Here is a 12,881-nt window from a genome sequence, read left to right on the forward strand (position 1 = left end):
CAAAAACGAGCCAAAAATTCTTAAATAAGTGTCACAGAAGTTTACAAGCTTGTCAGGAAGGTGAAACAGTTAAAAACAAGATTTTAGTTGAAAAACAGGGCATGTGCATACGCACAGGAGTGTGCGCGCGCACGCCCAGGAGGAATTTCAAAATGTGTGCGTACACATAGAGGTGTGCATATGCACAGAGAGTAAAAATTTCAACTCTGTTCATCCACACAAGGCGTGCGAATGTCTCCAACAGATTGCACCTTCTAACGTGTGCGTGCGCACAGCTTGCAAAACTTCGTTGTTTGTGTGTGTGCATAGGGCGTGCTAACGCTTTCATGAGCAAGCCTTCCCCTGTGTGTGCATGCACACAAGACTGTGCATTCACACACTTTCAAACACACAGGATGTGCGTGCGCACAAGGCTGTGCGTGCGCACACAAACCAGAAATCACAAATTCTGCAACATTCATAGAATTCAGATTTTAACACCAAACTTTCAACTATTATATCTTTTTCTACAAAATTCATATTTCCAAAACATTTAAACCATTTTAAAGCTTGTTAAATTATCTTTCATTTGATATAAAATGCATTAATTTTCAAAACAGTAGCTCAAGATATGATCCGTTGAAGTTCATCAAAAACTGGTTTTTACCAAAGTTTACTAAGTTATTAAACCTCTAAAATTCTCTCCCAAACCAATTCAAAGCCTATTCAATTTCACCATAAAACACAACCAAATACTATACTTTACCTTTCCATCATAATTCAACCAACTCAACACCTATACCAATCAATTCCTCCTTCATGAACTCAACAACTCTACAATTTGCACATCAATATTCCACTATCACCAACTTTATAAAAATCTCATTACTCACAAGCATATTCCAACATCAACACACATAAAATTTCATTATCATCCCACACCATCATCATTATTCCACCCAATTTCATAATTCAACAACATCATTATTTACCACACTTAACACAATCATCAAAATCATCAAACATCACAATTATCAACAATCAATTTCAATCTTATCCTATGGTCAACTAGCCTAAGTGTCTAGAAATATTATATATTACATAGAAAAAACTGAAACCATGCCTTGGCCGATTTTCAATATGCACTAAATCATCAAATTGACCTTAACCAAGCTTCCAGAAGCTTTCAAACTCAATCAAGCCACCAATCAATCTCCAACAAGCATTAACAATCAATAGTCCAAGCTATACACATTAATGTACCACCAATTAATACCTAGGGTTCTTAATTATTCAATTTCACATGGGATAAGAGTGAGCCTACCTTACCCACAATTGATTAGGACAAAACCCACTGGAAACCAAGTGCTAAAGTGTACCTAAACACCCAAAACACAAGATTTTACTCAAAACCAAAATCCCAAAATTTGAATTTCACAAGGGCACAAAACTGGGCAGGGAATTTCGACTTCTTACCTACAGAAGTGGGATATAACTAACAGGCTCGGCAACAGTTTCGCGTAGACGCTGACGGCACGCGAATTGGAGCATCGTAGCTCGAGTTATGGCCACCGGAAGTTGTATGTGAATAGTAACCTTGCTCCTTTCTCCTCTCAACTCATTTCAGCATGCAAACTTGGGTTTTGTGATATTATGTGCTGAATGAGCTTCATTAATGATCTTATATATTGTTGGGCTTGGGCCCAACTTGGGCCCGGTCCAACCCATTAGTATTTTTGGCCCATTTGGCCCAACTTTGGGCCAAACCTTTAAAATTAGTGCCCAATTTTCAATTCTAAATATTTATCTAAGGTTTTCTACTGTTTTTATTATTCTCGCATAGTACCAGACAAACTTAAGCCGGTACTACAATTAATTTACCGATACGCATTTTTACGCAATTTTTCGAAGAAAATTACATTTTCCAACTCAGAAAAATCTATTGAATTCAAAAATCATATTTATATTTTCTAATTAATATTCTAAAATTTTGAACCTATTTCGGGCAATTAAATTATTATTTTACGTTAATTAATCGGTTAATTAATTCGCGATTCTTATGTATAGCCATGCACACTCTCATATAATCCAATGATTTCATCATTCCTCTCCAAGTTCTCAACTCATCATAACCATCCCATCACTGGTTTCCATCTTTTCAAATTCATCATAAGTGTTCTCTATTCTCAATCCACTTTCAATTATCATTTTTCAACATTCCAAGGTGATGACCGGATTTCACTCACTATATTGATGAATATAATCAATCCGTTCTTTGGCAAGCGCACCAAATTATTGTCAAGTAATAACTCACTTTGAGTGAGGTCGAATCCCACAGAGATTGATTGATTGAGCAACTTTAATTAATGGGTGAATTTAGTCAAGCTAATCAATAGAAATTGTTGAGTGCAAAATTCTATGTAGCAGAAATGTAAATGACTTAAAAATAAAGGAAAGCAATAAAGTGCAGAAAAGTAAATGACAAGAATGTAAAGTGCTGGAACATAAATGACTGAATAATAAATGGGAAATGGGTAATGACAAAAATTAAAGAAAGCTATAAAGAATGGGGAAGATAAGAATAGGGGGAATTCATTGGGATCAGGAGATGTTGTTCTCTTTGGATTAGATCTAGATCATCTCTTCTTCAATCATGCAACTCATTGACCTCTTGGCAATCATGATTGATTGAACCCCAATTCCTTGGTGATTCAATCTCTCAAATCTTGATAATCAGCCAATTCCTTGCTCTAATTGCTCATGAAGAGAGATAAGCTTGGTCCCTGATTATACCAACACATTCTCATAGATCCAAATTGTGGGTGGATTTCATGTCACCATATCCAAATCCCAAAACTCAGATCTACTCAAGTGTGAGAAGGGATTTCAAGCATGGTTTCATGTTTCCTTTTCCAAGGTTCCCATGAAACCCATTTTGCATTCAACCTCTTTTCCAAGATGATTGAATACAAAGCATGAAGAACGAAATTCCTTCTAGCAAATCAAAGAGAGATGAAGAGAAGAAGAAATTCACTATCATTAATCCATCAAGTACAGCAGACCTCCCTCTCCCAATGAGAGGGAGTTTAGCTACTCATAGCTTAGAGAAAAGTACAAGAGATGGAAGAAGATGAAATGAAGTGTAAAAGTAAAACTAATCAACCAATTCAACTTTCTAACCTCTTTTTCAATACTCATAGGGGGTATTTATACTACTCCTATTACTAGAAAAAAATTACAAAAAGGGAAAGAAAATTATAGTTGAAAAGAAAAGGAAAACTCTAATAAAATGAACCATGTGCCTGGCGTGTGAGTGGTGTTTGGGCGGCGTGCCACGCCCAGCTCCTCAGCTTGGCTTGGTGTGCCATGCCTACTCCCAAGTGGCATGCTCCCTTCTTGCAGCTAGCTTGGCGTGCCACGCCTTCGAGCTCAAGTGGCACGCCCATTGTGGTTTTTCCTTCCTTCCTTTCTAGAAATTAGAACTGGCATGGCACGCCCTCAATAAAGCATGGTCATCCTCCTCTGGAGACTTGAACTAGCGTGGCACGCCCAGGTCTGACGTGCCATACCCTTAGTGAACTCTTCATCCTTCTTCTCTGGAATGTTGAACTAGCATGCCATGCCCAGTAGCTGGCGTGCCACGCCCTTGATAAGGACTTCATTCTCTTCTCTGGTCAACTACACTGGCGTGCCACACCTAGGACTCAAGTGGCACGCCCTTGCTGCGAGTGACATTGGCGTGCCATGCCTCAATCATCAAGTGGCACGCCCATTATCATTTTAACTTGGCGTGCCACGCCTAAAGTCCCAAGTGGCACGCCCATTGATCTTCTTCTTTGGAGGCTTGTGTTGGCATGCACGCTTTTGATCTCAAGTGGCACGCCCTTGGTGGGGGCTGCATCCTTCCTCTCTGAACCAATGAACTGGCGTGCCACACCTTCAAACTCAAGTGGCATGCCCAGGGTATGAACAAGGTTGGCGTGCCACACCTTCGAGCTCAAGTGGCACGCCCATTATGGTATTGAGCTCTTCAAGCTTGGCGTGCCATGCCTAGAACTCAAGTGGCACACCCATCCATTCTTTGACTTGGCGTGCCACGCCTCAAGTCTCAAGTGGCACGCCCTTGTTGGTGCTTCCTCCATGCTCCTCTGGTCAAATGCCTTCGCGTGCCACGCGTTCGACCTCAAGTGGCACGCCACTTGTAGATGATGGAGTTGGCGTGCCACGCCCAGCCTGGCGTGCCACACCCCTTATGGGTCTTCACTAATGCTCTCTGGAATTTATAGTTGGCGTGCCTTGCCTGGCTTTGGCGTGCCACACTCATACTGAAGCTTGTTGTCCCTTCTCTGGAGTTTATAGTTGGCGTGCCACGCCTGGCCTAGGCGTGCCACGCCTGGCCTAGGCGTGCCATGCCCCTTATGCTTCATCTCCTTGGCATGCCATGCTTGGCGTTAGTGTGCCACGCCCATTGAAAGCTTCATGGACTTCTTCTCTGAGCTTGATAACTGGCGTGCCACGCCTACTAGCTGGCGTCCCACGCCCATTCATTTTGTTGGCGTTTGCACCAAGTGGGGCCCAGCACACACGCCCAACTCCCCTTTCTTGTTTCCTTCTTCTTTTGTTGCTCTTTTCACCTAAAATTCAAACAAAACTCATTTCAAATCAATGTACCATAAAATTCATCATTTAGTTCATGAAATTACATTGATTGAATGAGATTTCACTATTTCTATGGCCCTTTTATATAAGAGAAAGGGGTAGATGATGCAAGTCATCACAAGAATATAGTGCCTGGCACACTTTCCACATCCAACATCCATCAGGCTCGTAATAACCATCATCAGTTCTTAATTCCATTTCGAACTCGTTAGTTCATCAGTTTCTCAATTCATTGTCAGTAATCACCAAGTTCACTACTCTTCCTTCTCTCTCAACCAAACTCATCCCCAATACACCAGAAACCTACACCTCCGTTCTTTATCTTTTCAAAGTAATACCCAAATTAAATCTACTAGGACCTTTCTCATATTTTGATAACTGAAAAATAAGCCAAAGAGTCTTAAATAGGTGTCACAGAAGTTTACAAGCTTGTTGGCAAGGTGAAACAGTTAAAAACAATATTTTAGTTAAAAAACAGGGCATGTGCGTACGCACAAGGGTGTGTGTTTGCACGCCTAGGAAACCTTTAATATGTGCGTACACATAGAGGTGTGCATACGCATAGGTAGTAAAATTTTCAACTTTTTTCATCTGCACAAGGCGTGCGAACGCCCTCAACAGAGTGCACCTTCCAACGTGTGTGTGCGCACAGGTTGCAAAACTTCGTTGGTTGTGTGCGCGCACAGGTCATGCTAGCGCTCTCAACAGCAAGCCTTCCCCTGTGTGTGCATGCACACAAGACTGTGCGTGCACACAGATTCAAAAACTCACAGGGTTGTGCGTGCGCACACAAGCCAAAAATCACAAATTCTGCAGCATGCACAGAATTTCAGATTTTGACACCAAACTTTGAATGATCATAACTTCCTCTACAAGAATTCATTTCCTACAAACTTTACATCCAATTAAATATTTTTCCATGAACTTTAATTTAAAGTAAATTCCAACAAATTTTGAAAACTGAGGCTCAAGTTAAGATCCGTCAAAGTTCACCAAAAATCCGTTTTTACCAAAAACCTCAAAACCTCAATTTTAACCAACTCTCAATTCAAAACCTGCTCAATCATGATAAAACACTACCACACCCAACATGTTACCATTTCATATCATTCTCCTTAATTTCACACCTAAATTATTCAACCATTACACCATATATCACTACCAATCCATAATTTCCAATTCAATCATAAATCCACGCTCATAATCATCATCAACTAACAACAACCTCAACAACCAAAACAAATCCTCATCAATTCTAGTAATCATTACCAAACAATATCTAACATTAACCAAATCCATCATAAAACTCATCAGCACCAATAACCAACAATCAAAATCATCATCAACATCCATCTTCAAATCTCAACACCCACCAACACCACTAATCAATAATCATCATCTAACAATATGTATATCATCACATTCAAACCCATTCATCCTACATCCAAACCATCACCAAGCATACATTTATATACAATTAAACATACACCCAAACATTCAATCCTATCTTAAGGTCAACTAGCCTAAGTGTCTAGAAACATTACATATTACATAAAGGAAACCGAAACCATACCTTGGCCGATTCCCAATATGTACAAACACCCAAAGCTTGATTCCAACAAGATCAACAAGCCTCAAGGACCAACACCACCTCCAAAACTCATCAACTATCAAGCTATACACATAACATACCAAAAATCAACACTATGGTTAACCAAAACATTAAACCACAAGAGTTTGAAGAGACTTACCTTACCCAATGAGATTAGACGTAAAATCCATCAATTACCCGCTACTAGAGATCACCTAAACAACCAAAACCACAAAACTTACTCAAAAACCAAATCCCAAAAAATGTAGAAAGTTAGGGAAGGAAACTGGGGTGTGAGTTTCGAGTTCTTACCAGATTTTCTTAAATAGAAACGAAGAACTCAACAAGAGTTTTGCGTGGCCGCAAACGGCTCGTCAATCGGAGCTCCGTAGCTCAAGATATGATCAAAACAAGGTTGGGGTGAATAGTGAAACCCCAACCCTTCTCTTCTCTCTTCTCATTAGTGCCTCTCTCTCTCTCTCTCTTTATGATGGAAAATGAGCTCAAAGCTCATTAGTTAGGTCATACATATGTTGGACTTGGGCCCACTTGGGCCCGGTCTAACCCGCTGCGTTCAAACAAAGAACACCACGCTCAGTAAGCGACGCGCATGCGCACGGGACGCCTACGCGTCATTAGCAATTTTCGAAGATCCACGCGTACGCGTGGACGTGTTTGGCGCTCGTTTTCAAAAGAGAGCGCTACGTTAACTAAGCCAGCAATTTTGGGCAAGTTAAAATTTGGACGCAAAGTTTTGCAAACGACGCACACGCGTACTTGACGCGCACGCGTCGATGGTGCACCTGGGACAAAGCATGCGCATGCGTGGCTGGCGCAGAAGCCTGAATTGAGATTTTGCTACCCATGCGCACGCATACATGATGTGCACGTGTGGAGTAGCGTTCATTAAGCTAACGTAGCGCTCGATAAGAAAACGCTATCGACGACGCGTATGCGTGAAAGGAGCGCGCGAGCTTTGGGAGCTGAAGATTGATAATGACGCGTACGCGTCGATGGGAGAAAAATGCAAAAGCACGCGCACACGTGAGGGACGCGTACGCGTGGGTGCCGGAATGCTCCGTTCTCTAAATGAACGCTATGCTCTCCTGGAAGCTGCAACTCTGCTCAATTTGTCTGATTCCAAGCCCAATTGAAAATTCAAAGCAAGCAGAGCCCAGTATCATCACTCTAAGGCACAAGAGATAGTTAGAATAGGAATTTCATTTGATTTGTAATTTGTTTGTAATTTCATTTTCATTTTGTAAACCCTATATAAAGGCATCAGTTGCATTTCATAAGACACAGAGCTATTAGGCTGCAATAGTAGTAGGCAGCAGTAGGAGTAGGAATATGATAGAATAGAAAGCTCTCTTTGATACACTTTTATTTTTCTACACTTTTGCATCTCAAGTATTGAATTCAATTTGGCTTATACAATTTCAGTTTCTGATAATCATCTGTTACAATTTTCTTTTCTGCAATTTTAACTTTCTGTTACTATTGCTTCCAATTTACTTTCATGCAAGTTTAATTTTCTGCAATTGCTCTAAGTTCTAATTTACTGCTTCATTTAATTTTCCAGCACCCAATTCCCTTTACATTTACTGCAATTTACTTTTCTTGCTTTTTAAGTTTCAGTCACTTTACTTTCTGTATTCTACAATTCCTACAATTTATATTCTGTTGCTTCAATTTCATCCAATTCACCACTGTTAGCTTGACTAGACTAATCACTCACTAAAGTTGCTTGATCCATCAATTCCTGTGGGATCGACTTCACTCTTGTGAGTTATTACTACTTGATGTGGCCCAATACACTTGCCGGTAAGTTTGTGTGGAAATCTAATTTTCACCCATCAGTGGTGCTACCTAAAAGACCTTCTGGAAAAGGTGGCCAAACCCTAAAAGGGGCTCCAAACCTTTTCTTATCTGACCCTCTCAGCACCTATTCTCGTCTTTTTCTCCTCTCACTTAAGTTGTGCAATTCTCGTTGAGTATTCAATCATTTTCTCTTTATTTCGTTACCTCTTTCATGACCTTTTCACAGGTCCTAATGTAGGTGTGTCACAAATCAATTTTACGATCTTTGGTAACTATAATGATGCAACTCCCAATACTATTTTGTTTTACTTGTGCATAGTATTAATTTGTATTAAAAATTGATCTTTGTTATTGTTTTTATATTCGAGTAACTGCTGCTTGTATTTGTCCGTTATTAAATTAGCATTACAATCTTATTTTAATGGATCGAAGGAAAGATGTTTTTGTTGTGATTCTTTAGGTATAAATTGTGCAAATTCTGATGACTCTACAGGCTAGGACTTTGGACAACCTCTTGAAGGTCAAGTTCCCTGAGTTAAATCTCTTGGGACGCAGACCTCCCCTTGCGGAATGGAATCCTAAATTTGTTCTTGGAGTTCCTAATATGGGCAACTGGTAATGACATTTTCGAACTAAGTACTTAGTTAATTTGGTGTAAAATTAAGGCTATTAAATACTGTTTTCATTTAAACTTTGACTTGTACTTCTGTACCAGCTACAAGGATAAGTTATGGATCTTTCTATGGCTACCGATGGAACAAGCCTTCACGCTGAACCCTCCTTGACAGAAGAAGGTTTGTGTCATCTCTTGATCTAAACATTAATTACTTCTTATGGCATCTCATACTTCGGTAGAACTAATGTGTCGTGTTTCCTCACTCGATGCTTTGTCAGAACAACAACATAGACCTTCTTGGGGATAAGATCTGCATCGACACTGTTTTAGGCTTTGCCACAGAGCACTTCAACCATATGAAGGATGAATTTTTCCAGAGTACTATGGTGGACTAGAACAGCAAGTGGACCATGGCTGAAATTCTGCCATGAAGACATGTTGACTTTGTTATCTGTAATGTTATTAGTAGCCAGCTATGTAGTAGCACCATACTTTTTTGAGTGTCCAGCGTTGAACTAGGTAGAGGTATGGGTGGAGGCTGATGGTAGTACATAAGTGGCATTGTACATTTTTTGTGTGTCCGGCATTTTGGAGGAATTCGAAGAAAACCCATAACCTTGAAGGGCGGGTGCTATTTTGTTAGTTACTCACCCCTTTCAGCTCATGGGATTCCTCCAGACACTTTACTTTGGGTCTACGAGGATGATGAACATCCAAACGTGCATGCATGCATTTTTTGGTCAGATCATCAACTCATCACGATCTAAAACGAGGCATGCACATGACAAAGTTGTGTATCCAGGGGAACTTTTGATTGTTTGTATTTTGCACCCTATTATGAATAATAACTATTTACTAATTTTTAGCTAAACTCTATTCGTGTTAGATAAATGTATTGTGTGATGTGTATTAAGGGAAAGGCTTCACATTGAAACTTTTCACCAAAAGTTAGGCTTTCAACCGTGACCTAATTAATCTATATCTACTTTATCAACCTTCAATTAATTTAGACATTGTTCAAATAGCGTTGCTGCTAGATATTTATCACAATCAAGGTAAAATGCAACATACTTCCACATGGAGACCGTAAATTGAAATTGTAGGTAAGCATAAGTAAGCCATACATGAGAATGCCGTTGATGGCAGATACTAACCACAATGAAAATCAAATTCAACATACTTCCACATGGATACATTGGATACATAAATGTAGTTAAGGATAATTAACCCATACTTTGATAATTGTTGCTGACAAAAATTAAGAAAAATGAAAATCGAATTCAACAAACTTCTACATGGATTCCTTACTTTGAAACCCCAAATAGTCATAATTAGATATAACTATCCTCAATAATAGTATGGTCACAGATACAATTTCAGTGTCTCATATATTAGTCCCTCTGGGGAACAACAATGCAAAAGCCTGTCAACTTTTAGCACTAACGAGACAGTAAATAGTAAGACATCCATAATTACTAAGTCTACAAGTCTAAGCTTAAATGCATGGATCAAACAACACGAATATAAATTAGTTTCAGTAGCACCATAAACATCTAATACCAATTATATGTCTACGAATGACTCATGCATGATAATGCTAGTTGTCCTGGGGTAACCACACTGTATGCAGCATCCTCTGAAAATGATACACTGAAGTTCCCCTTATAAGTTAAATTCATCAGCATCCTGATATCAGAAAATTAAATACACACATCAAGCAACTATTAGCCATTCATAAGCTATGACTATGTACAACATGGACGACAATCACTTTTACGGACTTACATTTGCTTCAAGCATGTCGTCCTCCTCCTGGACCACATCCACGTTTTGCCAATCTGAGGTGGCCGCTGAAGCATCCCGGCTGCCATCAACAAACAAACTTCTGCACTTGCGAGAGTTGTGCCCAGCGTTGCCACACTTGCGGCACCGTTGCACCCTCCGACTCTTTCCCCTTGACGTCACTGCACGTCGACCGCATCGTTTGTACCTTGCGCACAAAGGATCTCTAACACCAAGCCTTTCACCCACGTCGACAGTCCCGGCTCGTAAGCGATGCTTTTCTCTTAAAGCTGCCCTTTCATTTGCAATCCTAGTCTTGAGCTCAAAATAATATTCAAAGTGTCGACATGACAATCTAATCAGGTCTCTGCAATCATCAAACATTGCTGCATGCATGCTCATGTAAGCAGCGTCCGGAATCTCTCCAACACGTGTAACAGTGTTTAGCGTCGGTTGTTTAGCTCTCTTTGTCCACCTTTCTAATATGAGCATAGCAGGGATAATGGTAATGTTCAGATACACCAAGACACCTACTATGTAAACACATGGAATGCCAAAAGACTCTATGTGCAAGCATGAGCAAGTAAATTCCTCTTCGGTTTTTGCCCATGCAACATTCCAGCACCTTTGCTGGCAGTACATCGTAACTTCAAATAGGGTGCATGAGGTTGTCTTTTTTCTGGAAACTACCCTAACGTTACTAGAAAATAGAAGAACCTCTCTGAAAAGAAGGAATACCTCCTTCGTGTAAATTGTCGCTGCATACCTTTCCAACACCTCCAGCTTGGTTTTCACCAAAGGTTCGCTATACGCAGACTTGTAATCTGCAACCAGGTCTCTCCTTCTCATGAACTCCAGGTAGTGCTGAAAATGCTCAATGAATTCCCTAAGGTTGTAACTGTTGCCAATAAATTTCCCTATCTGCATATTAAGTGCCTCACATTGAGATTTAGTCTTTAGGCCAGCAAAGAATTTTTCCCGAATATATGCATTGGACCAGATGTGCTTTTGTTCATAGAGGTCAGTAACCCATGCGTTATGCTCCAACCCAAACTCTTCCACCGTCTGACTCTATAAATTCTCAAATTCATCAATCTCAAGATCTCCCATAAGGCATAAACGAAACTTGCTAAGAAACCTTGGCAGTTGCATTTCGTAGCAGGTGCCAACTGTAAAGCCTATGATGAGCACTTGGAAAAACCATACTAATTGCATTTTTCATTGCGAGATCGCTGTCTGTTATCACTAACTTTGGTTCCTTGCCATTCATTGCTTCAAGAAATGCCCGCAACAACCACACATAACTATCCTAAGACTCATTACTAAGAATAGCGCACCCGATAACCAATGTCCGCATACGATGGTCCACTCCTAAGAATATCACCAACGGGCACTTGTACCGATTTCTTCCATACGTCGTATCAAATCCCAGAACGTCCCTGAAAACACTATGGTCATAACGACTAGTTCTGTTGCACCATAATATGATCTGCAACCTTCTCTCATCATCCAATGAGTACTTCCAAAAGGTACTTCCAGCGTTGCTCTTTAAGCATAACAAATACTTAAGAGCACACTCCCCTATCTGTTGCTCTAGCTCTTCTTTGCTTCTCTTTAGCATTATATATGTCTTTCATTTCAAATCCAACTGTCTCAAATCCACCGAATTGGTTGGCAAATGCACGAAATATGGTTGGAACCCGTATCCCAGCTCTTCTCATGTAGTTAATTTGGTGTAGTTCCCCTTCCTTAATTGCTCGATGAGAACGCAGCAATCCTCAGAACCTTGCATCCAACATGTCATGGTTGTGTTGGTCAGAAAAGAATTCAACGAACCATCACCCGGTTGTTTAGTCAAGGTGAACCTTTATACATGCATAACACCCACATTGTGTGATTGGTCTAGGAACCATTTTCCTATCAACTCGATGGGTGTGTTTACCCTCTCACTCGCCTTGTCTCGAACACACAAAGATTTGCCACAGCATTTCTCCCTCCGACCCAACCTTCATGCTTTGCCCAACTTTAGACCGCCGAACCGAGAACCCTTTGATGCGCCCATACTCATTGTAGAAGTCATAAGTCATCTGCAAGTCTACAAACTCAAATCCCTGCATTTGGTCCGACGTCAGCGATGTAAAATCGATTACGTCGAATGAGCCAATACCGTCTAGAATGATTTTTGACTCTTCTTCCCATGTGTGTCCTCACCAATGTCGATTTCTTCTTCCTCACCAGATTCTATTCCGTCATCTTCCGCAAACATGGTCTCGCTTGTGATCACCTGTTCCACCATATTACATGAAACAGCATAAATCATAACTGCCAATTCTATTATCCCTCTTCTTTTTGGAACATAGTTATTTTTCTACTATCTTAGTTCAAATGTAACCAAATTTATCATCTGATAGAGTCTTTATCTATTCAACATTG

The 12,881-nt window shown here is 40.2% G+C and overlaps 1 protein-coding gene across 1 annotated transcript; it reads right to left on the reverse strand.

Annotated features, from left to right (window-relative positions):
* Nucleotides 1-10,328: 10,328 nt before the first annotated feature.
* Nucleotides 10,329-11,375, reverse strand: LOC107623824 (uncharacterized). Its single transcript, XM_088501929.1, has 2 exons — nt 10,452-11,375; nt 10,329-10,352 (listed from the first exon to the last, which is right to left on the reverse strand). The coding sequence occupies exons 1-2, from the start codon at nt 11,373-11,375 to the stop codon at nt 10,329-10,331; spliced, it is 948 nt and encodes a 315-aa protein (XP_088358055.1).
* Nucleotides 11,376-12,881: the final 1,506 nt, after the last annotated feature.

The sequence above is a fragment of the Arachis ipaensis genome, chromosome B10 (genome assembly GCF_059453495.1).
Source record: "Arachis ipaensis isolate K30076 ecotype BB chromosome B10, ASM5945349v1, whole genome shotgun sequence".
Classification (NCBI taxonomy): Eukaryota; Viridiplantae; Streptophyta; class Magnoliopsida; order Fabales; family Fabaceae; genus Arachis; species Arachis ipaensis.